The 24,569-nt window shown below is 45.9% G+C and overlaps 2 protein-coding genes across 10 annotated transcripts in view; one reads left to right on the top strand and one right to left on the bottom strand.

Moving 5' to 3' along the window:
* Window positions 1-336: 336 nt before the first annotated feature.
* On the bottom strand, window positions 337-17,177 carry LARP6 (La ribonucleoprotein 6, translational regulator). 3 transcript variants are annotated; one of them, XM_081887363.1, is made up of 3 exons: window positions 17,058-17,177; window positions 2,580-2,775; window positions 337-1,891 (listed from the first exon to the last, which is right to left on the bottom strand). In XM_081887363.1, exons 2-3 carry the CDS (start codon window positions 2,619-2,621, stop codon window positions 800-802), a joined length of 1,134 nt encoding a protein of 377 aa, XP_081743489.1. In that variant the 5' UTR covers window positions 2,622-2,775; window positions 17,058-17,177; the 3' UTR covers window positions 337-799. The 3 variants fall into 3 exon arrangements, with proteins under 3 accessions (XP_081743489.1, XP_081743488.1, XP_081743487.1); XM_081887362.1 differs by lacking the exon at window positions 17,058-17,177 and adding an exon at window positions 16,445-16,584; XM_081887361.1 differs by lacking the exon at window positions 17,058-17,177 and adding an exon at window positions 4,478-4,613.
* Window positions 17,178-20,163: 2,986 nt separating this feature from the next.
* Window positions 20,164-24,569, top strand: part of LRRC49 (leucine rich repeat containing 49) — a 92,446-nt gene continuing 88,040 nt past the window's right edge. For 3 of the 7 annotated variants that reach the window (XM_081887667.1, XM_081887670.1, XM_081887671.1), the window contains exons 1-2: window positions 20,265-20,422; window positions 22,703-22,765. In XM_081887667.1, coding sequence (XP_081743793.1) covers window positions 20,363-20,422; window positions 22,703-22,765 — 123 coding nt within the window. In that variant the 5' untranslated portion in view covers window positions 20,265-20,362. Of the gene's footprint in view, window positions 20,423-22,702; window positions 22,766-24,569 lie in introns of all 7 variants that reach the window. The other 4 variants (XM_081887669.1, XM_081887668.1, XM_081887673.1 and 1 more) reach the window with 3 other exon arrangements.

A 24,569-nucleotide genomic window follows, 5' to 3' on the forward strand; every position in this document is an offset into this window, starting at 1 on the left:
TCTAGGTCCAAATAACCGGGTGACCCCACACAAACCAATGGCCTACCCTAGAATGTGCCACAGTGATCCAATAACGTCCCCCACCTCCAACCTAGATGAATGTAGATGAATGTAGCAAATTTTGGTTCAAGTGTTTACAGATTCCCTCAGAATTTGTGTAAATATTTTCCATCATAGCAGGGCCCCAAAATTCACTTCATATTAGTTTGCTGAACCCAGTATTCTTTGCAACACTCAGGGGTCCTGCGGGGCAGGAGAAGACAAAGCAAACCCATGTCTGAAAACAGTTTTATACATTCCACAATCCAATCCACACCTGCTTGGCTTGAAGCCTGATGAGCCAGGAGATAAAACATGTTTTAATGTTTGTGGCTTTTTATTCATACCAATACACTTTGTCTAAAAAAACACTCAGAATTGTCTTTTTGACAGTCAACGCTAGCAATATATCAGAAACTCCAGAGTTCCTTTCAAAGATTACATACAAGAGAGGCTTCGACATACTGTTAAAATAATGGGTACAACTCTGACCATTGCACACACTAAAATATATTTGCACTTTGCAAAATAAAAAGGTTTTCCCCCTAAAATGTTTGGTTATTCCTGGTATAAAAAAGAGAAGTAAAATGCAGCATAGCTGAGATTTCAGCCAAAATAAAATAAAATGAAGACAACATATAGATTTAAGTGCGAATATAAACATACAAAGCTACACAGATAGAAAAGTTCTTTTTTTTTAAAAAAAGGAAAATACTACAATGATGCAAGTCCTTGAGGAGGACAACACTGGAATAGTCCATCAGTTCAATGCACCACACGAAGCTTCTTCGTTCTTTGTGGGCCTGTTCCTTTCGTGGCAGTTATAGAATCCCTTCGTACCATCAGGGCCCCTGGGCAGACGCAGAACGCCAACGGGTAACCCAACTGCAGTCGGGATTTTGGGACTCTGCATTGGGCTGCCTACAGGACTTTTCTCTTGTGTCAGAGTCTGAGCTTGCCGCCGCCTCTGGACCCACGGGCTGCTGGAAGGAGTAACACTACTGTCCGATGAATAATCCATGCATCTCCTTGATGTCTCAGGGCTGGTGCTCAGGCTAAGCCTTCCTTCTCCAGCAAGTGGGGACATCCTGGACACTTTACGCAATGCAGAAGGGCTGCTCCAAGGGCTGGATCTTGGAGACACGTTTGGGCTAAGATGATTGTTCTGGTAGGCAGAAAGACTCAATTTGTTGGAAGAGTTGCTTCTGCGCCCAGACATGGGTGATGCTGGGTTGCTCTCAGGCTCGGAGGAGCTGTTGGCTGAAGATTCATCACCAATGAACTGAAGCTCTTCAACCCTCTTGTTCACTGAACGCGTTTTGCTGAGAGCCTTGCTGGAGTCTTCTTCACGGTTCTTGTCTTTGAGGACCTTCTTTTTTGGAGGCTTCATTCCAATGAGGATAACCTTCATGGCAGTTTTGTTGTCCCTGATGCACATAGACTCGTGAGCTTTGATAGCAGCATCTACCTCTTCAAACTCGATGATCGCACATTCTTTGGTTCCCACTTGGCTGTATCGGCTGCTGAATCTCTTGATGTCTGGTGGAAGATCCCGACCAGGCTTGAGGATGCGAACCGACGAGATGACACCAAACCTGACAAAGGCTTTGAGGAGATGCTCCATTATCTTCTCTTGAACACATTCATTCTCTTGTCCTCCATCTGGAGGATGGAGATCAGAAACCAAGCAGATGTCATAGACAAGCAGCATCTTGCTTGGGAGATTCTCGCTAGGGAAGACGGGGACAGGAGTGTTACGACGGACCTTCCTGTTGTCTTCATTCAGCTCCAAAACATCAGAATATTTCAGGGCATAAGATGTGGTTCTCCAGTCACGGGTCAAGTGTTTTACCTGTAAGGGAAAGGTAGCTCATTGAGAAAAGGCAAAAACATTCCTCTTCTCCCAGGGCTTTGGCTACTTGAACTATCTATGGTCTTTTAAACTGTTGAGGGTATTGTTTTCATTTCTTTCTATGTTATGTCTTTTGTGGTTTTATATTGTAAACAGTCCTGTGATCCTCAGGTCAAGGGTACTATAGAAATTCAAAAAACAACAACAAACAAATAAATAAATAAACAAAACACCAGAAGAGTATGACATAGCCATGAGTGAATGGGAGAAGCGTTCGTTCACTTGCATAATTTGCCATTAGCCTGGCAGACCAAGGGACACAGGCACACACAACCTACTTCAGGCTGCTGGAGGGAGCAGCAGGACACTCAGTGGCTCTGTGCTGGGCCAGCTGCACATCCTGCAAGACAGCCAGGACTGCATTCTTGCATTGCAGGGGGTTGGGTTAGATGACCCTTGGGGTCCCTTCCAACTCTATGATTCTATGACTGCCTCCTGCAGCTTTAGGCTGCCTGCATGGCCCATGTAATTGAAAGACAGCAAAGCTTTCTTATCGTGGAAATGCCCTCTGGTATCCAAAAGGGACAGGAAGGGAAAACCATATGCATATAGGGGCATAGCCTGAACGGACTCTGCTGGCTCCTCTGGTTGAAGCAACACTTTGCAGCCACCATGCAACAAAGCTCACCTTTTTGAAAGATGTCAGGAGCTTGACACTGACGTATCCCATCTTGTTCCTCCGAACATGCTTCAGGAGAAAGGCATCTTTTTCAAGGTTTTCATCTGAGAAGTAATACTCAATCTGGGCCACCAGCTTCACGATCAGCTCCTGATCCGGAGGTTTCCAGTTGTGGCCAAAGTCATCCCCGTCATTCTCACCACCACTAGGAAGAGAGAGAAAGGAAGACAATATTGCTCAACACACCTTGATGTCTTATTACAATTTTACACCTGCATTTCTGCTTCTTCCAAGGGACATATTGCTGCAAGGTGGAGTCATTCTTGCAAGGCTCCTTTCAGAAGAGAGTCCTTCTGACCTACAGAAGCATTTCTTCTAATGGAATCACCTGAATAGGAAACTAAAATGGTGGTTTCATGTGAGAACTTAATGTGCAGCTATGCAACAATGGTCCTACTATGATGTTTCCTCAGAATTAAGCCTTGTTCAAGCAATGTTCTAAGAAATGTTAATTATTATTTTCCCATTTGTAGCTTCTATTTGCTGTTGCTTCCTGTTTAGTGTGACAGTGCTGTTGCCGATTAATTGCTCCTTCGCCTGTCAGTTCCTGATCCAGATTAATTACTGGTTTTGTTTTTCTTTATCTTTACTGTCTTTTTGCTATTCCAAAATAACTATTTCACAATAAAAAAATAAAAGTGGTAGGAGAGCAGCCATTATGACTCTCCTGCAGGGAACTAGAAGTGACGGATTTTGTACTTCTAAACCTTTGTACTTCTAAAAGCCACAAGCGGAAGCTTCTCATTCAAAGGCAATGCTAGCACTGAAAAGCTTCAAGAGCATTTTGCTATTCTACACCCGTTTGAGTGGCGCTGCAACCATATTTTAAAATTAAAAGAAGAAAACAAGGCGCCATGAATCAGGCCCAAAGGAAAACAAAATCAATGAAATGTAATGGGTTGCCAAGAATAAAGTCTGTAAGAATTAAGTACAGTATGTAGAACATTAATGACCAGTAGCAATTCTAGATGGTAACCAAAGTCTTATGAGGTTGTCCGATTTCATTCACGTGTCACAATGTGACAGAGCAGGAAAGAAAGCATGTGAATGTATTAGAGGGAGAACTGGACATGATTGCCAGCCCTGGGAATGATGACGTACTGGTAATAATAATAAAATCTGTGCACTTCACAGGGTTGACAAGCTTGTTTGACTTACTGATGTCAGGCCCAGAAAAACACATTTTTACTTTGCAGAAATCCAAAGCCACGAAACATTAAATCCTGCAACTTAAGTAGAACAATTTAAGGCACCAATTACCAATCCTATATAAGAACCCAATAAGAGCCCTAGGACTGGATTAGACCACAGGCCCATCTGTTCTCACAGTGAACAAGCCTCTCCCTTTGGAGAGCCCACAGGCAGGATTTAAGAGGACCAGCCCCCTCCCCTCTTGTGCCCCTAAGCAGGCCCAAGACTGGAGGGGGCATACGACCATCGTGGCTATTTTTGTGGCTATTTATATACCTTTTAATCAACAAAAGTCTCTAAGTGCTTTACATAAAACAATATGAAATATTCCAAAGAAAATACTGATAAAATCCCCAGAAACATGGAAGTGTGCTTTTAAAACAGGAGACATGTAGGTGTCTCCCACCATATATATAGAGAGAGGGAGAGAGACAGAGACAGAGACAGAGAGAGGGTGCTCAAAGTCAACCATTTAAAAACAAATACATACATATATATATATATATATATATATATATATATATATATGAATTACATGTCTGGGTAGGCTTGCCCAAACATAAAAGTTTTTAAGCAGGCATCAGAAGCAGTGCACCCACTGACAGCCTTACCCATCACTACATCTTCTGCAAACAAAAACCACATGTTTTAGTCACCTCTCTCTAGTCCTCAAGGGCAGTAAAAACTACTTTGTTAAGTGATGGAATTATGCCAGGTCTTGATAAACGGATGGCCCACCAGAGATAGGATTCATCAAGTGCTGTTGTCTTACAAGTGTCACTTGGTCTGGAAAAAAAGAGAGCAAAGATGCTGAATACTGCTCCCCCCCCCCATTTAAAAACATAGATTGTGTTTTTCAAATATATCACACTGAAGAGTGCAATATACTCTTGTGCCTCAGCAGCTTTGGAGAGGCAAAGAACACAGGATTAGCCTTGCCGGGTGCCTGTGTTTGGATTGTCGGATGACTCACAGGCAGATGAGTCACAATCTAATGTGGTTGTTTTTCTGGCTCCTTGATCATTTCTTTTTTGGATTTCGCCGTCTCCATAATTTTGCACCCCTCCTCTTCCCTTGCCACCCCCACTGGATATTTCAAATGCAGATTGCTAGGCTCTGTGGAGGCATTGGCGGTTCTCCTTCTCCATCTGCTCCACTGCTCACATACACATGTGGATTCAATAGCAGATGCATTCCTGCCATTTCAAAAGGGAGGCGGAAGCAGAATACAGAGGGGCTTGGCTTGCCTGAGCCCTTGTATCCCAGCTCTACAATGGAGGTCTTCTGGAGGTTGTCCCCCATGTTCCAGAGGCCCAGCTGGCTTCAACTAGAAGCTGGACATTTGGGGGCACTGGTCCCTTCCAACTGAGATTCAGCACAGGAATCCTCGCTTTTGATTCTGGAGACCCATAACTGATAATAACTGTCCAAACTAGGTTATCTTGGAATACTGCTATGTATACCCTCTAGAAAGATGGGGAGCACTTGGATCAAAACACATTAATAATACCTGAGATGCTATTGAAACATTTTCATCAATTTGAATAATATGGCAACACATGTCCAAAAAATAATTTGACCTTTTCTCCCACACTAAAATGACTTTGTGGGGAGAGCAGACTCTAAAAACAGGGAAATAAATGGGGATATGGAAGAGCTGAATAAATTCGGCCGTATTAACGTTGGGCCAATTGAGAGACGAGAAGGGTGAATTTTATGTATACTCTTTGTTAAGAGTTATGTTAAGGGTAATATGAATTACCCTTAAATACTCAATGACAATATGTTCAGATAAAGGATTGGCTAACTACCACTTATGGACCAGTAGCTTAAAACAGCTGATTAAGTCTTATGTAACAAATACACCCCACTATCACCTTATACAAATGTTTTTTAGCAGCAAACCAGTTTGAAATACAGATATTAAGGGTGGAAGTGTAAGAAAGAACTTGAAGTCTCAATCTCAGCCAAGCAATGGGAAACTGTATTCTCTAACAGGGGTGTCTCTAGACCTTAAACTAAGACTCATACACAAAAAATATTATTTAGAATTTACTGGATTCCATTACATTTGTTCATGAAAGTGTTATCTAAGACATTGAGCTGCTGGAGAAGTAACAAGGACAATGCTTCTTTAAAATATATGTTCTTACAATGTTCTACATTAGCAGAGGGTAATAGAAAGGATTGATGTGACTGTATGGAAAATTCTTAGATTTGCAGAAGAAAATATCATTTTGAATTATATACCAAATACATGGAACCTAACAAAGGGACAATATGAATGGACTCTCTGCACCCTTACTATGGCAAAAATACAGGTATTGATGAACTGGAAGAAAAAAATGAGGTTCCCTTCAACAAATGGAAAAAAAAAATATGTACAGTATAAACTTGCAACACATGAACAAGTTGCGTACAAACATAGACTTGCCATGGACAAATTTAATGATATTTGGAAATCATTTTTATACACTGTATTAGGTTAGGTTTAGGATAAGTGAAATAACGATCTTGTAATGTTTATGTTTTCTTCTTCTTTTCCTCTTTTGTCTTTTTAAAAATTATTTTCATTCTTTTATCTTTTTTACACGGGTGTATCTTATCAATTGTTATTTTTTCATGTCTTGTATTACCTTGTGCACTTATAATTTTATACTGGGTGCAACTATTCTTTTTATTTTTCATATATGTATAACCTGCCCAATCCAAAACAAAAAAAATCCTTCCAGTAGCACCTTAAAGACCAACTAAGTTAGTTCTTGGTATGAGCTTTCGTGTGCATGAAGAAGTGTGCATGCACACGAAAGCTCATACCAAGAACTAACTTAGTTGGTCTTTAAGGTGCTACTGGAAGGAATTTTTTTTGTTTTGACTATGGCAGACCAACACGGCTACCTATCTGTAACTGCCCAATCCAGTGAAGAAACAGCTGACTGAGCTGTTACGCCTGGACTTCAAAAGAATGGAAACCTTTAATGCCATGGACTCTCAAGGCCTGCTTCACTGCCTTGTTTCTTAAAGAGGTGCCATTAGCATAACCGCCCCCACATTTCAGGAGGGCAAATCGGGGCACCCCCCTCCATTGCCCCCCTCCAGCTGCCGGCTCCTTCACCCACTTGCTCCTTCGCTGCCACTGCCACCCCACTGCCACCCTTCCTTCTCCCACACCTTCACCTGCAACCTCCTCCTCTGTGGCCTCCTATTCCTCCTCCAAGGCCTTGACCAAAGTTGCATCAACTGGCACCCAAGGGAGAAGCTGCCACCCTCCCGCCCTCCTCACTCTGGTGTGAGCCAACTGACTCAGACCACAGGGCAGGACAAAAAAACGCCTGTCTCTGGGTCCCACACGCTGGTGTGGCCAGAGCACAGGAGTCAAAATGGGACATCCAGGATTGGGCTGCTTCTGTCTATCGTTGATGTCCCACCTAAAACGGGACACTTGTGCGCTATGCACTAGGAAGTTGCCTCTTGCCAGTTTAGACCGGTTTTATAGCCTGGGATTTTCCACTCTGATTGACAGCTGACTTTCCTGGGGGTGAGGAAGAAACAGCCCTCTCTCATCACCAGCTGCCTGGCCCTTTCAAGTTGCGGAGCTTCTTGAGATTGAACCAGAAGCTGTCTGGTGCTCTGCCATTGAGTCGCTAGGATTCCTTCTCAACTTTTGTTTAAAGGGTTTGAGACAATTTTGTTTGCCTCAGCCAATGAGAGAGAAACACACACACACTTCAACTTTCTATCAGTAGTTGCGTACTCATTTCTAAAACAGCCAAAATATAATTTGGGAATTAACAGCTGCATTTTGCAAATGGCAGCTCTGCAAGGGTGGCAGCCGGAAGGGAAAGCAACACCTTGACTTGGTAAAGGAGGTTAGAAACAGCTGTTATTTTATTTTTCAAGAGAGGGAAGTGCAGACCACACGTGTATAACACTTCCCTGCTCAACTGGGCTGGAAACACTGGTGTCATGTCCTTCTCCAAAGCACATGTAAAAGTCGCAAGCATTTCCTTTTTCCTTCCAAGAGTGGAAAGAGACATCGGAGGGTCTTAAGGGATCAGGGTAAAAGAGCAGGGAAAATGTTCTCTAGTTGTCGTTCCTTTCAACAGTGTAATTTTTTATGTGTGTATGGCTTTTTTTCATAAGGAACTCACATTCAATGTGAGTTCTGGCACCTTTTCTTCTAGAAATAGATATAGATAGTGACGTGGGTGGCGCTGTGGTCTAAACCACTGAGCCTCTTGGGCTTGGAAGGTTGGTAGTTCGAATCCCTGTGACGGAGTGAGCTCCCTTTGCTCTGTCCCAGCTCCTGCCAACCTAGCAGTTTGAAAGCACACCAGTGCAAGTAGATAAATAGGTACTGCTGGAACGGAAAGGTAAATGGCATTTCCGTGCGCTCTGGCACTTGGCACAGTGTTCTGTTGAGCCAGAAGCGGTTTAGTCCTCCTGGCCACACGACCTGGAAAGCTTTCTGTGGAAAAACACCGGCTCCCTTGGCCTGAAAGCGAGATGAGAGCCACAACCCCATAGTCGCCCATGACTGGTCTTAACCATCCAGGGGCCCTTTACCTTAGATATTGTGATGGCCTGGGAATCCGATTCAGAGGCTGAACCGGAGGAATCCCAGCCTGCACAGGAGTCCCCACCTCCAGGGCCGGCTGAACTGGGGCAGGGCCTTGATTCTGAAGTGCCTGCACCTGTGCCGGATCCTCAGGAGCAGGCACCAGGTGAGTCCACTCTGGCTCCAGAGGCGGTTGAGGACTCAGTGCCTACAGGTGAGTCTCCCCCTGGGCCCAGTAACCCTTCGGCCTCTCCTGAACTGCAGAGGCTCAGGGCAGAGAGGCGAAGGGAACTGGTTTCTCCCAGGCGGAGTGCTCGCCTTAAAGCCAGGAGAAGCGGGTCTCCTGGGGGCCAGGACCGCCCCTGGCCTCAGAGAATATAAAGGCCAGTCAGCCCGGTCCCAGGTTGCGGGAACAACGTCGTTGTTGAGTACCTGTTCCTGCCCGGACCCAGACCTGACCCTCCAGTGTTCCTGTCCTCGCCCGGTTTCCGGCTTCGGACCTCGCCCCGCTCCTTGTGAACTGTTTCCAGGCTAGTGACCCAGGACTGGACTTTGACTACGCCAACGGTAACCTTCCCCCCGGGGCCAGCACAGATATAGATATAGATATAGATATAGATATAGATATAGATATAGATGATATAGATATAGAGATATAGAGATATAGATGTTTTATAGTTTGCTGATTATTCACTAATTTCTGGTTGTAATTTAGCTAACATGATCCACTCTAGGACCTTAGGGTGAAGGGTGGGTAAGAAATACCAAAAATAAAATAAGTTAATGAAATCCCATTAGCGTCCAGGTTCACAAAGTTACCACGATGATACCCAAGCCAAGTTTCTACACACATACAACATACACCAGTATAGCTTATTTACTGAATTAAGCAGAATTCAGGATAGAAAATGTTGGGTGTAGTTTCCTGCAGGCACTAAGGTGGTCATGGGGTGGTGAGGTCAATGGGGCATCCAATCTCACCCTGTTAGCATGCTATTTTTGCACTTGCCAGAAACGAGGAAGGATATAGAGGGTATGTGTGTATGGAGAGTCTAAGATGGGCCATAATCTCCTTAGTACCCCTGAAAATCTCTTTGTTCTGAGTCATACTTTCCAACAAGGAGATGGTACTGCTTCAGGTCAACCCTCTGCATGTCTACTCAGAAGTAAGCCACTTGCAGTCCAAGTGTATCAAGGACTTCCACCCAGCAAGGGAATACTGTCACAGGGGAACAGCACCTATTTCTTACAAATGCAGAGAGCTGTCTGCAAGTCAGCATAGTGTAGCAAAAAGCAACCTTAAAAAAGGGAAATTCTTCTGCTGGTGTCTGCATTGGGCAGGGGTAGTGTTTAGGGTTTTTTATTGATATAAAATTTTGGTATGTGTAAATTGTTGAATTTGTTTGTGTGTTTTGTTGATGTTTTATTTATTCCTTATGACTACTTTTGTTATGTTGCAATTACATATATATTTTTCATGCTGAAAGCCACCTTGAACATGGTTTGAACTATGGAAAAGGAGGGAGTCTCTTGGGTGGGAGAGCCACTGTGTGGAGGCTCCTCTTTATTTTCTAACCAAACATGATTTGGATGCTGGTGGGACAAGAATGAGAGAGACCCTTTCTTCTGGCACCCCCTTGCAACAATTCTGTAGCCTACCAGAAAGTTTTTCAGGTCACACACACCATTTTGATTTGGGTTACGGCTATCAGTTAGTTCTATGCTGGGCCGTGTTAGCAAGCCCAGGTGGGACTTCTGGATGTGCTTCCTACTTACTGAGCAAAAGCTATTCTGCTTCGGACCCCAGAGTCCTGGTTACTGGGTAAACATTATCCAGAGTTCATTTAGATCTCTCCCTGTCCCTCCCCCTGCAATGCTACACACCCTCCAATGTATGCATTATTGAAACCTATTCAAAAGTCAAGTGAAACCAGTAGTAGGGGAAGAAGGGAGAATCATAGAATCATAGAGTTGGAAGAGACCACAAGGGCCATCGAGTCCAACCCCCTGCCGAGCAGGAAACACCATCAGAGCACTCCTGACACATGGTTGTCAAGCCTCTGCTTAAAGACCTCCAAAGAAGGAGACTCCACCACACTCCTTGGCAGCAAATTCCACTGTCGAACAGCTCTTACTGTCAGGAAGTTCTTCCTAATGTTTAGGTGGAATCTTCTTTCTTGTAGTTTGGATCCATTGCTCCGTGTCCGCTTCTCTGGAGCAGCAGAAAACAACCTTTCTCCCTCCTCTATGTGACATCCTTTTATATATTTGAACATGGCTATCATATCACCCCTAACCTCCTCTTCTCCAGGCTAAACATGCCCAGCTCCCTTAGCTGTTCCTCATAAGGCATCGTTTCCAGGCCTTTGACCATTTTGGTTGCCCTCCTCTGGACACGTTCCAGTTTGTCAGTGTCCTTCTTGAACTGTGGTGCCCAGAACTGGACACAGTACTCCAGGTGAGGTCTGACCAGAGCAGAATACAGTGGCACTATTACTTCCCTTGATCTAGATGCTATACTCCTATTGATGCAGCCCAGAATTGCATTGGCTTTTTTAGCTGCCGCGTCACAGTGTTGGCTCATGTCAAGTTTGTGGTCAACCAAGACTCCTAGATCCTTTTCACATGTACTGCTCTCAAGCCAGGTGTCACCCATCTTGTATTTGTGCCTCTCATTTTTTTTGCCCAAGTGCAATACTTTACATTTCTCCCTGTTAAAATTCATCTTGTTTGTTTTGGCCCAGTTCTCTAATCTGTCAAGGTCGTTTTGAAGTGTGATCCTGTCCTCTGGGGTGTTAGCCACCCCTCCCAGTTTGGTGTCATCTGCAAATTTGATCAGGATGCCCTTGAGTCCATCATCCAAGTCGTTGATAAAGATGTTGAATAAGACCGGGCCCAAGACAGAACCCTGTGGCACCCCACTAGTCACTCTTCTCCAGGATGAAGAGGAACCATTGATGAGCACCCTTTGGGTTCGGTCAGTCAGCCAGTTACAAATCCACTGAGTGGTAGCATAGTCAAGACCGCATTTTACCAGCTTCTTTACAAGAATATCATGGGGCACCTTGTCAAATTCCTTGCTGAAATCAAGGTAGGCTACATCCACTGCGTTCCCTTCATCTACCAGGGTTGTAATTCTGTCAAAAACCGAGATCAGGTTAGTCTGACATGACTTATTTTTCAGAAATCCATGCTGACTATTGGTGATCACAGCATTCCTTTCTAGGTGCTCACAGACTGTTTGCTTAATGATCTGCTCCAGAATCTTCCCTGGTATTGATGTCAGACTGACTGGGCGGTAATTATTTGGGTCCTCTCTTTTCCCCTTTTTGAAAATAGGGACAACATTTGCCCTCCTCCAGTCTGCCGGGACTTCGCCTGTTCTCCAGGAATTCTCAAAGATGACTGCCAGTGGTTCTGAGATCACATCTGCCAGTTCTTTTAATACTCTTGGATGCAGTTCATCTGGCCCTGGAGACTTGAATACATCTAAACTAGCCAAGTATTCTTGTACTATCTCCTTAGTTATTCTGGGCTGTGTTTCCTTTGCTGAATCATTTGCTCCAAATTCTTCCGGTCGGGCATTGTTTTCTGTATCGGAGAAGACTGAGGCAAAGAAGGCATTGAGGAGTTCAGCCCTTTCTGTGTCCCCTGTTTGCATTTCACCATCTTCTCCTCTGAGTGACCCCACTGTTTCTTTGTTCTTCCTTTTGCTACGAACATACCCATAAAAGCCTTTTTTGTTGCTTTTAACCTCTCTAGCAAGCCCGAGTTCATTCTGTGCTTTAGCTTTTCTGACTTTGTGTCTACACGTGCTGGCTATTTGTTTGAATTCCTCTTTGGTGGTTTCCCCCCTTTCCCATTTTTTGTACACATCCTTTTTTAATCTTAACTCAGTTAAAAGTTCTTTAGATAGCCACCCTAGAGACAGGCACAGAATGCTGCAGAGCTACTATTCTACGCCACTGCTATGGGGGATGCCCAGCGTCAGCTCATTAAGACAGCGGCAATCCAAGATTATGCCTAGGATCTTCCAGATCCATTTATTTCTAGGTGACTCCTTGCAAGCAGCCAGTAGTGCGTCACAGTCCAGAGGGAGACTTCAACAAGCCAATCACACTAATTAACAGCAGCTTCCTAACAGGCTGTCCTGCCCTATTTCACTAATCTCTGAGTGATGCAGCCACCCTAATCTTTTTTCCTCCACCATGAAAACAACCACCTGCCCACTGCTCCAGAGTCTTGATGGATAGAGGTGCCCAGCAGGTCACTCATTCATATGTGTGCATGCGTGCCTGCATAAGACTGCAACACACACCCATACATCCAGGACAGCCAAAACTCCCCCATTCTCCAAGTGTCATTTGGAGATAGCAAGCAGAGACTCATACACTCCCTGAAATGAAAGTCATAGCCACATTGATGTGAGTTTCAGTTAAAGAACCCATGGTCTGAAGCGGATTTGTAAAGTGTAGTCCGGTGCAATCTCCAGTTAAAGGGTGTGGAGGGTGACAGGTCTTGGTGTCCCCAGTGGTGCAGTTAGGTGATTTTAGAATTTGGACTTAATGGTTTCAGTCTCTCTCCCTCCCCCCTCCCCCACTTCAAAATGTGATAAGCTGGTCCTACTGCCCTTGGGAGTCCTCCTGCTCATTTGGACAGGTGGGGCACTGTGCATCTGCCCCCAAGTCCTGCCCTGGCAACACTGCCCATTCCTCTCTTGCACAGGAGAATCATAAATTCACTTCTCAAGATTAATGACTCTGAACTGAAGCTCCTGAGAAACAAATGTTACAAAGGGTAATTTAGGGTAATTTAAATGTCATAATGCCAGTAATATCGCTTTGAATTTTGTTTGGTTGCTTGTCTCTAGCATTTTTGTCTTATCTTGCTATGGCTGTATGCTAATGCAATAAAGGTTTGATTTGATTTGATTTGACTCTGAACTGAATTTGCAATAGAATTAGAAGTGGTTGTGTCTGCTGTTTGTTATGTACTTTAGATCACCTTGTTATGACACAATTTCCCTAAATCTATGACTTTCCTTTCTTGATTCATTCATCTTACTGTATTTCTTCCATAACATTTCATCAAGGAAGCTACTTTCTCTTAGGAAAAGGTTTCTGTGTTCACTGTTCCAAGCGGTGGTGCTGGCTATTAGCTTAGATAGCTTTAAAAGTGAATCTGGCAAATTTGGGGAGGAGTGGAACCTGCTGCACATCTAGCAAGGGAAGATAAAGTGCTAGCAAGTAACAGAGAGGTTCACTCTGGGGCCCGATTATGGGCTTCCTAGAGGCATTTGGTTTGGCACCATGGCAAGCAGGATGCTGGGCTAGACTAGATGGGCCACAGGGTAAGCAAAGCCTTACAAGGAACAGGTATATCTAACCTGGAGAAGAGAACATTAAGGGCACAGAGGATAAGCTGACTTCAAACATCTGACTTCAAACATCTGTTATGTAGACAATACAGATATGTTCAGTGTATGGGAAAGGCAGGGAACCAAATCTGGGCTCAACATGAGGCAGAGCATCTCAGTGGTGATGTTTGACAGTGGGGCAAACTCCCTTCACTAGAGGCATTTAATCCCCCCCCCCCAATTTTTAAAATTAATTTTCCAAATTTATAAGAAACATAAAAGAAAAACATTACAATATAAAAAAAGACAAATGAACAAACATATATCCTAACTGTTAACATCCCACTTTAATTATCATTATTGGATGACTTCCTCAAGTCTCCATATAACTCATTGTAGCAGTTTTCCAATATCTAATTTCGAATAAAATTAACTTATTCAAATAACATCTGTCTCTCTCTTCATAGTGTTCTCTATCCATAATGTTATACAATTTAACATATTTAACTCCTAGGCCAATTTGGTACTTACAAATAATTCTACTTATGTTATCTTAGCATATCTAACCAGATAGTTCACTGGAGGTATTTAAGCATCTGTCAGGGAGGCTGTAACTGTGGATCCTGCATTGAGCAGCTGGTAGGACTAAAGGACCTTCACGTTCTTCATGAAAGCAGAAACTTTATGGGTGGTGGAGAAAAACCCATTTGGCACATCCTTAGCTGGCGGCGTTAACCGCCCCCCCCCCCCTTTGGAGGACAACATCGGTAATAAGGTGCAGCCCTCCAAATGTTGCTGGATATCAACCCTCCTCACCGGAGAGTTCAAGCCCCGCACCATCTGGAGGGGCCACCGGCTGCCCACGCCGAACTTGTAAGCGCTTCCGAAGGTGGCTTGCTGGCCCCCTCCCAGCGCACCAGGGAGCAGAGCCGGACGGATTTCGCGGGATGGAAAAGTAACGGAGGTCACCTCCTTCTGCCCCTCCTCTCCTCCTCGGGGGCATCAGATTACAGCGCAGCTCCCCCCCCCCCGCCCCCGCCAGTGCCAGGTCAGCAGGAGATCCCTTCCTCTCCCCTGGGGCGGGGCGGGGGGAGCCTCGTCTCCCAGGCTCCCGGCCAAAGGCGACTTTGCAGCATCGCCTGGGCTGGACCGGAGGAGGAGGAGGAGGAGGAGGACAGGGCGAGCGCCGCTTGGTGCAACATCCGGCTCCAGTTGCGCCCAGCCTCCTGCAGGATTTGGGAGCCTCTTGGGTCGCGTCACGCGGCGCCTGCGTCAGCTACTGCGCTAGGATCCCCTTGAGGATGCGGGGCACCCGCCCGCTCCTTGCCGGGGGGAGAAGCTAGCCTCTGCGTGGTTTATGGAAGGGGTGTTTTAACAGCATCTATAGCAGGAGCGAATATGGAGCAAGAGCAGGGGCGGGGGCAAGGGAAGGCGGGCCCGACGGGGGTGGCGCGGGGGGGGGAGGATGTTATTCTCTCTTCCAGATGCTGCAACACTCTGAGGCTGTGCACACATGGCCTGCTTAAAACGCGAGCTCGTACTTTCCCTCAATTCGAATCAAAGCTGCTTTGGGAAGGAAACACATCAAAGCAGAGCACCAGGGAGCATAAGGATTGTGGCAAAAGCTACGCGCGCACCGCTTCCCCAACTGCATGCAGAGTCAACGGAACTGTGGGGGCGGCCCTCTGCCCACCACCCCTGACAACTGGCCAGGCTGGGTGGGGTGTCAATGGGAGGGGGAGTCCCGCAGCATCTCGACAGTCACGGATTCCCCATCGCTGGCAGAACGGGTTCTGAACCAAGGGCTGAGATTCTGTTCCTTCCCTGGTGGTGGAAGGCAGGTGGCAGCAGCTTTGCCAAGGTGAACAGGTCCAGTGTTGGCTAAAGAGTGGTTTTCTGCACCGCAGAGGGAAGGGAATGCTGGGAGTTCCCAGACTGCGCAATTGGAGAGGGGCAAATGTGGGGGGACAGGACAGGGAGGAATTGGGGTAGAAACGTTTTCACGGAGAGGGCGCCCCCATGCCCAAAGGGCAGCTATAAGGAGGACTGGGTTTTGGTTTTTTATGGACCTCATTCTCTTCACATCTTGGCAGAGCCAAACTGGATGTGACACCAAATGCATCTTTAGCAATCATGGTGGAGTTTGTCGGAGAAGGGCATAGTTCAGCGGCTGAGCCCATGCTCTCCATGCAGGAGGTCTCGGGTTGAAGCCCCTAAGTAAGGAGCTAGGGGGACTTGGTTTAATAAGACAGTTTCCTATGGTCATGGATAGATACCGTAGATAGATAGATAGATACCGTAGATAGATAGATAGATAGATAGATAGATGATAGATAGATAGATAGATAGATAGATAGATAGATAGATAGATAGGCAGGCAGGCAGGCAGACAGTAGCAGGTGAGCAAATTTTGACACTTCGAGTTGGGGGTGGGGGGTTCATGGAAGGGGAGGAAAGACTTAAGCCTGCTCTCTTGATATTCTGTGGACCTGATAGAGTACCACACGAACACCATTTTTTTAAAGAATCCTGATACCACTCAGCATCGCATCTCTTTGGTCCAAAGATACCAAAAATAGAAATGTCTTCTCTGTGCATTGAATTAGTGCTCGTTACTGTGTGGATGGAATATGAGCTGAAGTGCATTCTAGCAAATGCAATCACAGAGACACGGCCACGCGTGCCTAAAAGGGTGACTGCGCACGTTACCTGGTCACTCTGAGCTGGATCCAAACTGCCTCCTTGTAGCTAACACAGGTCTGCAGGCTTAGCCAGCGGCTCCACCGATTCACCCGCCTGCTCTCCGGGGAGAGCTCCCCTCCGTCGTAGATGGAAACCGCTGAACTTCCTATGGAAGCTCGTGGGGGAAAACTTCCATCTTTCTTTGCCTCCTCGGGGAGTTTGCGACTTTCCCCTTGCCATCGGGCTTTTTCTTTTGCAAAAGCCCATCGCAAGGGCTGACACCTCTCCATTCCCCAAATGCAGAAATCCCAGACTTCGAGTCCTACCTCCCCAGCAGGGGCGGGAGACTTCACTGTTGCCGACTAAGAGCGCCGCGTGGATCATCCACCAAATCCCGCGAGTCAAGCCTCGCTAAACGGCTTCACGAAAGAAGAAGAAAAGAACCGCGTTGCTCTAGCCCAGCCAAAGCCCACCTCTGCCCGGGACTCCCGCCTGGCACCACATGATGCCACTCGCCCTGCAGTTGCCCAAGAGCAGCCCGCTTGGCAGCTCCGGGACGCGCGGCTCGCTTCCAGCCCAGGCCAAGCCAGCCCCGAAGCGGGAGATGGATGGCGAAGGGCGCCGCGGAAGGGCTCCCTACCTGGACCTCCCGCCGCCGAAGCCGCCGTCCCGCCCGGCCTCGTCGTCGCTGCAGCTGCCGCCGCTGCCGGCGGGCTCCAGACTGGGGCGCGCGTCCTCGCCCTCGAGCCGGGCATCAGGCGCCGCGGCGACGCGGATCTCCACGGGGCCGGCGCCCCCGGCCCGCCGCCCGCCCGCCTCCGCCATGCCGCGGCCCAAGCGCCAGCTGAGCCGGGAGGCGCCGCGGCCCCCTCCGCCTCCTCGCCGCCGGAGGAGCCGCCCTCCAGCCGCCGCCGCCGCTGCCCGCCTCCTCCGCCGCGCGAGGTCGTCCCGCTGGCCGGGAGCCAGGGCGCTCCCCGCTCCTCGGCTCTAATCCCCGCCACAACCCGGCCAGGCCGGGGCTGGAGCCAGGTCCCCCAGGCAGCTTCAGCGCCAAGTGGAGAGGCGACTCCTGGTCTCTCTCACCACCCCTGCACCACACCGGGCTGAGCAGGGCAGGCAGATGGTCTCCTTTATAGTCAGCTGGTCTATCTGAAGCAAGTCTCAGGAACCTAGTCCAGGTGTTTGAGGGCATCAACCAGCAGACAGACAGCTGTGATCTGGTTGACATAGTGCCCTTGGACTTTCAATAAGCTTTCGCTGATGAGTAAGATTAGCAGTAACCATGGAATAAGAGGAGAGGTCCTCTTGCGGATCAGGAATTGGTTAAGAAGCTGGAAGCAGGAACAGTTTGTCAGATATTGGAATGGAGAGAGCGTTGGGGTGAGCAGTGAGGTGGCCAAGTCTTCAATACTAAAATGTTCAGGTTGAAACAAAAAGATATTGTGAAGAACTCCAAAATGATCTATCCGAATGGAGTGAAAAGGCAGTAAAATGGTGATGTGATTCAATCTAAACCAGTGTCAAGTGATAACATATGGGGCAAAGCCCCTCAACTTCATATAAATGCTCAAGGGTCTGAACTGGCAGCAACTGACAGGAATGAGCCCTTAGGGTCATAGTGGACATCTGAAGATGTTGACCTAGCTGTGAGAAAGGCAAATTCCATGCGATCATAGGAAAGGAACGGAAAATGCAACTGCTGATGGAATGCTATTACACAAGCTGATTGTACAGTCGCATTTGAATATTGTAGATCTGGCAAACTTGGTTCAGAAAAGGGCAGTGAAAATGATTAAGTGGGACATTTTTGTTCAGAGAAAAGACAAGAAAGAGGTGACAGGATAGAAGTTTATAAAATTATGCCTAGCAGGAAGAACAGGGATGGAGAAAAGTTTTTCTGCCTCTCATAGTGCTACAACTTCGGCACCTACTTATCTACTCGCAATGGTATGCTTTTGAACTGCTAGGCTGGCAGGAGTTGGGACAAAGCCACAGGAGCTCACCCCATTGTGTGGATTTGAATTGCTGACCTTAGGATCATCAAGCTCAAGAGGCTTGATGGTTTTGATGACTTGGAAAGCTGTCTGCAGACGAATACCGGAGATGAGTGCTGTACCCCATAGTCAAATTTGACTAGACTTAACTGTCCAGGGGTCCTTTACCTTTACCTACAACTTGTGGACTTTCAATTAAGTTGAATGTTGAAAGATTCAGGACTGATAAAAGATAGTACTTTTTCATGTAGTGCATATTTAAACTATGGAACTACCTCCCAGAAAAGGCAGTGATGGTCACCAACTTGGAAAGGCCTGGACCAATTCATGGAGGAGAGGTCTATCCATGGTTGGTAGCAGCGATGGCTGTGCTCTGCCTCCAAAACTGAAGGAAGCAATGCTTCTGAGTACTCCTTGCTGGAAACTACAGGAGGGGAAGCAGTTCTTGTGCTCAGGTCCTCCTTGTTGTTTCCCACAGGCATCTGGTTAGCTACTGGGAGAAGAGGATGCTGGACTAGATAATAGAATAGTAGAGTTGGAAGGGACTCCAAAGCTCATCTAGTTCAACCTCCTGCAGTGCAGGAATCTCAACTCAATCCAGCAGATTCTTCTGATGTCCTTAAATAACACAATGGCATCTTCTCCAGATGCTGCTGAAGCCCAGCTCCCCCATCCCTGAGTATTGGCCACTGAGACCAGGGCCTGATAGGAATCCGGCAACATCTGGTGGGCCACAGGTTCCCCAGCCCTCGCCATAGGGGTGGGGCAAGGCAGGTGCCTCATGCAACCCACACCTCCAGCTTCCATGTGAATGTTGCTAAAAGGGTAGTCAGGAGGTGTCACCTCACTCCCCTTGTGACTTAGCTGGTTGCACCTGACATTTGGCCGCAGGAGCAATGCCTCGACCTCTTCCACATGTGCTGCATCAGGAAGATTCTGGGCATCACATGGCAGGACAGAACTACAAACAAAGATGTGCTGTTCCAAGCTCATGTTACCAGCATGCTTGCACTTCTGTCTCAGAGACATCTATGCTGGGTTGGTCATGTCCGCAGAATGGAAGATGGCAGGATCCTCAAAGACCCGTCCTGGGAGGGGAGATGGCTTCAGGCAAAGATGTCTGCCAACATGACAAGAGGGCAGGCAGCATTAACCCTGTCATGTGGGAATCCCTGGCAGCACCTGGAGACAGACATGTTGTGTATCCACAGCAGTGACCACAGGAGGAATGACCACTGAGAGGAGTGTAGAGAGAAGAAATCCCCTGGTGCATCTGCAGTGGCACAAGCGGATACCTTCATTTGCCCCAGCTGCAACAAAACATGTCTCTCCTGTATCGGTCTCTCCAGTCAAAGCTGGTGCTGTAACCTTCCAAGTGCACTCCTCCTTTATCTCCTGAGACAGATGGATGCCAACAACAACAGTTTATCAAGTTTAATGGCCTCTTTCTCTTGCAGCGGGCAACAAAACTGCTAGCATATTTTCCAAGCTAAGCAGGGTGCAGCATGCTTTTGAATTAGATGGGAGACTGGCACGTGTCAGTATTCCTGCATTGCAGGGGGTTGGACGACCCTCTACGAGTCTGTGATTCTCGGGGCGCCTTTCCAAAACCGGAAGAAAGCCCTGGGCTCCCACGGAGAGCGTCCCCGTGAAGGCCGATGTCTTTAAGGGCGGCGGGCAGCCCTCCAGGATGCTCCCATCAGCCTCAGCCAAGCGCTGCCGGTGAGTCCGGGAAAGCCGAGAGTTCCGCCCCGCCAAGTTCGCTTCGAAGCCTCGAGAGAAAGGAGGGAGCGGGAGGGCGGGGCCTTGTCCGGAAGCGCCGCGGTTGCTATGGCGACTGCCGGGTGGCTTCCGGCCGAAGGGGAGCGGGAGGAGGCGTCCGTCGCCCGGAGGGGTTTGGGCGCCGCCGCCGCCGCCGCGGGAGGAGGAGGAGGAGGAGGAGCCCGTTGCCATGGTGCCCAGCAAGTGCCGGCCGGCCGTCGCCGGGGCCCGACCGGGACACGCCGTCTCGGTAGGCGGGGGGGGGGGCGCTCTGAGGAGACACAAAGGGAGAGGCGGGGGGGGGGGTCGCCTGACGGGCCCTCCTGCATTTGTGTATTTCACGCTCTTGAATCCATATATTTAATATTCATCTACCTATATAACGTTTTCTCATCCTTATTTATATGGATGCAAAAACAAGTAAGGTGCTGGAAAAAGGCAGGATATAAATATAATAATAATAATAATGATGATGATGATGCAAATGAATGTAATAATAAATACACATACATCTGTATTTATTGTTATTATGTGTGCACTAGTGGCCAAAATTGTGGAAACCTTTGGGGGAAAGTGTATTTCCGAGGTTTGATGGCATATAACACCACTTATTTTTGGAGTAATACCATAAAATTAAATATCAATGGAAAGATAATTTAATGAAGAATGTAATGCAATAACTTTTATGAAGGATTATTTATTACAACAGCAGTCATAAAAAAGAAATGTGAAACACATAGAAAAAATGAGATATACAAAATTTTTCACCATGTCAGTTAATATTTAGTTTGGAAACCTTTAGCTTTAATTATGGCCTTACGATGCCTTCCCATGCAGTGAATCAAGTTTTTTAGTTCTGCAGCTGTAATAATGTTAAACCAAGATTGAATTATTGCCTGTATTAATTGGGTTTTATTGCTGGGTTGTTTCTGACTAACAAGTTTCTTTAGTCAGCTCCATAGATTTTCAGTTGGGTTAAGGTCTGGGCCATGTATTTCTGGGCATTTACATTCCCATTAATGACGCAAATTCTGCCCACACCTTTTGCTGTCCCACAACCCCAGATCATAACGCTAACTGAGTGTTTCACGGTAGATGTAATGCAAGTAGGATGTAAATCTTCTCCTCACGTATTTCATGCCCTCACTACCAAGCAAGGAGATTTGGGTCTCATCACTCCAAATAACACTGTCCCATTGTTCCGCTGTCCAGTTAACATGCCCAGTTTCCCCTTCTGAATCTTTGTTTGAGAGATAACGATGACCTTTTCCTTGGAATTCTAGCATTTAGACAATATTCCTGCAGTCTGTGTTGAACAGTCCTTGCACTCAACTTCACATTACATTGCACCATGTCATCTTGGATACACCCAGATGATTTTCTTCTGTCACATAGGCACAGCCTCTCATTTCTTCTATCATCACTTGCTGCTCTGCACCTTTTCCTGCCTTTACCAGTCTGATTTTGTAGTGGCTGAGTCTCCTGATACCTCTTCAAAAAATTAGAATTTTTTTTTCTAATTTCTTCATAACTCTAGCCTTGTTCACTTAATAGTACTATTTCACATCGCTTTCTGGTTGACCAGTCAACTCTTTGTGCCATTTCTTTAATTTTATTACGTTTTACAAGCTTACTAAATGAAAGAACACAAAAGAATCAACCAACTGAAAATGTCCTCCTCTCATCTCCAGTACAATAAATACATCTCATCAGTAGCTGAATCCTACTCTGACATTGATTGAATCATTGCCAAAACAAGATGATACCTGATTGGCTCTCTAACACTCCTGCTCATTAGCTACATTCAAATAAAGGAAAGCTACTGCATATCAACCTAAGCAAGTTGTGCTTCCTTTTTTCTGGTTACTTGGCTATAACGTTTGATAGAATACAGAAAATTGAACAAACTTTGTTGCATTACATTCTTCATTAAATTATCTTTCCATTGATTATATAATTTTATGGTATTACTCCAAAAATATGTGGTGTTATGAGCCATTAAACCTTGGAAATACACTTTTCCCAAAAGGTTTCCACAATTTTGACCACTAGTGTATGTTATCACCTTCATCTGTAATTATTATTATTATTATTATTATTATTATTATTATTATTATTACTGTATTATTATTAGTATATCCCACCTTTTTTCCTAATAGGGACTTAAGCCAGCTTACAACTAAAATAGAAACGTATTTTTAAAAAATCATTAAAAACAATTAAACAGTAAAATTCATATAGTGACCACATACAGATCATTATTTATGTTCCAATTTTTATTTCCATTGCTTTTAAATTCATATATATCTATATGAGGTTTTAATCTTTCTTTAGCATACATTGGAATGTTTGTTATATGACATGTGGTCAAAAACTGGTCACTGGATGTGGTGGCAGATTCATTAGCGATCTTCCATCACTTATTTCAGATTATTAGATTATAGAGTGTATCTGATTTTCTAGCCTTCTTCACCTTCTGTTATTTAAATTATATATTCCTGCAAGTTATTAATACCTCTTCAATTTCCAGGCCAACAATTATGGGCTTCAGCTGGTTCTCCAGAGTACATCAGCAGCAGAAAGAACCAAGCCTGTGAGACCTGATTTTTTATTATTGAAATACAGCTGTACACAGTTGTCCAGTGTATTTGATGTTTTGTGTCATCAAATGATAGAGTACAATGCTTTCAATGAAATTTCCCATATGATTTGTAACTGTGCATATGATCTAATGTAGCCTTTGTCAATCTAGTGTCCTCCAGATGTTTTGGACTACAACAATCATTAGCCCCAGCAAGTTTGGCAGTAGTGATTGGAGCTGATGAGTATTGTAGTCCAAAACATCTGGAGGGCTCCAGGTTGACAATGGCTGATCAAATGTTTGATGTTTTATTGTGTTTTATATATTTTGTTGTCACCCTGTGAGTTACCCTCAGTGGCTGGGGCAGTCCAGTCAGATGGGCAGCATATAAATATAATAATAGTAATAGTAATAATAATAGTGATCCAGGACATGAAAACACACGTATCTATATACGCTACATCATTGGTGAGAATAGCCAGCAGCACCTCACTCGGCTACTGATTTTTATTGCCTTGGTAGGTGATCCAGGCAGGGCACATTGCTGCCAACTCCTTTTTCAATTTCTTTACTGGCACCACTTGGTTGTCTTTTAAATGTATACTGTATCTATGAGTACACAGCCTCATATTAACCGTGTGCTCCAGTAAATCACTCCTTTCTTTCAGTTGATAGATATTATTAAGATATCCTGTCTGCATGTCTTGAAAAAGAAGCATTCAAACGCAATGCACTAATGGTCTATCTGAGCAGCATGAGGCATAGCATTAAAGCAGCTGGTTAATATACAGTGGACCTACAACTTATGTGGGGGTTCGATTCTAGGGGTCTGTGCTGAATTGCAAAATTGCTCAAATTGAGGAAACCCAGGAACTGGCAGCATCCCAGAACCCTTGTGTCTCCTTCCCAAAGCCCAGTAGGTGAGGTGCCACCTTGCTTCCCAGCCTTTGGGAAGGAGGTGCAAGGGTTCTGGGAGCTTCCCAGGGCCCTGCCATCATCTCCCCAAAGCATGGTAAGCAAGGGAAATCCTCTGGGTGTACATGTGTGTCTGTGGGAATAAATAAACGAAGAGACTCTGCTCTCTGTTGCTTATTTATTCCCTCCAGATAATGTTGCGATTGTGCATGTAAAGTGAGTGCAAATTGCAGATTTACTGTACATCTCTTTCTCTGTCCCAAACTGTAAGGGAATCCCACATGCACAGTGAGGCATTGACTGCCCCCTGTTGTGAATATTATGAAATGTGATACTGACATAGAAGTGTACATTGGTATTCTCAACATCATACACATGGTTGGTTATATGTGTGGTGAGGGGAAGGGGTACAACTTAATGGAACTATTGATAGGACAATAGGAAGCTGCCTTATACTGAAACAGATTGGTCCATTTATATTGTCTTTGTGTGTATTGTCTACATCAGGCACGTCCAACAGATAGATCGTGATCTACCGGTAGATCACTGGACATCTGTGGTAGATCACTGGTAGATCAGTGGCTCCCCCCAAAGAATCTCAACAAGTTTGGGTCCCCTGAAAAAAGCTCAGCATTCTTGACCTGAACCCCTAAAAACTGGGCTTTTCTCCTCCCTAAGAAAAGTTCAACAACTTTGACCTGAACCCCCCCCCAAAAGGGGGTAGATCACTGCCCGTTTTTAACTCTATGAGTAAATTGCAGTCTCTTGGGAGTTGGCCACCCCTGGTCTACATAGACCACCACCAGCGGCTCTCCAGGATCTCATGCAGGGGACTTTTCCACCCCTCCCTGGGTTGAACCTGGGGCATTTTGCCTGCAAAGCTCTACCACTGAGTGATGGC

This window comes from Podarcis melisellensis, assembly GCF_964234715.1.
Source record: "Podarcis melisellensis genome assembly, chromosome: 14".
Lineage (NCBI taxonomy): Eukaryota > Metazoa > Chordata > Lepidosauria > Squamata > Lacertidae > Podarcis > Podarcis melisellensis.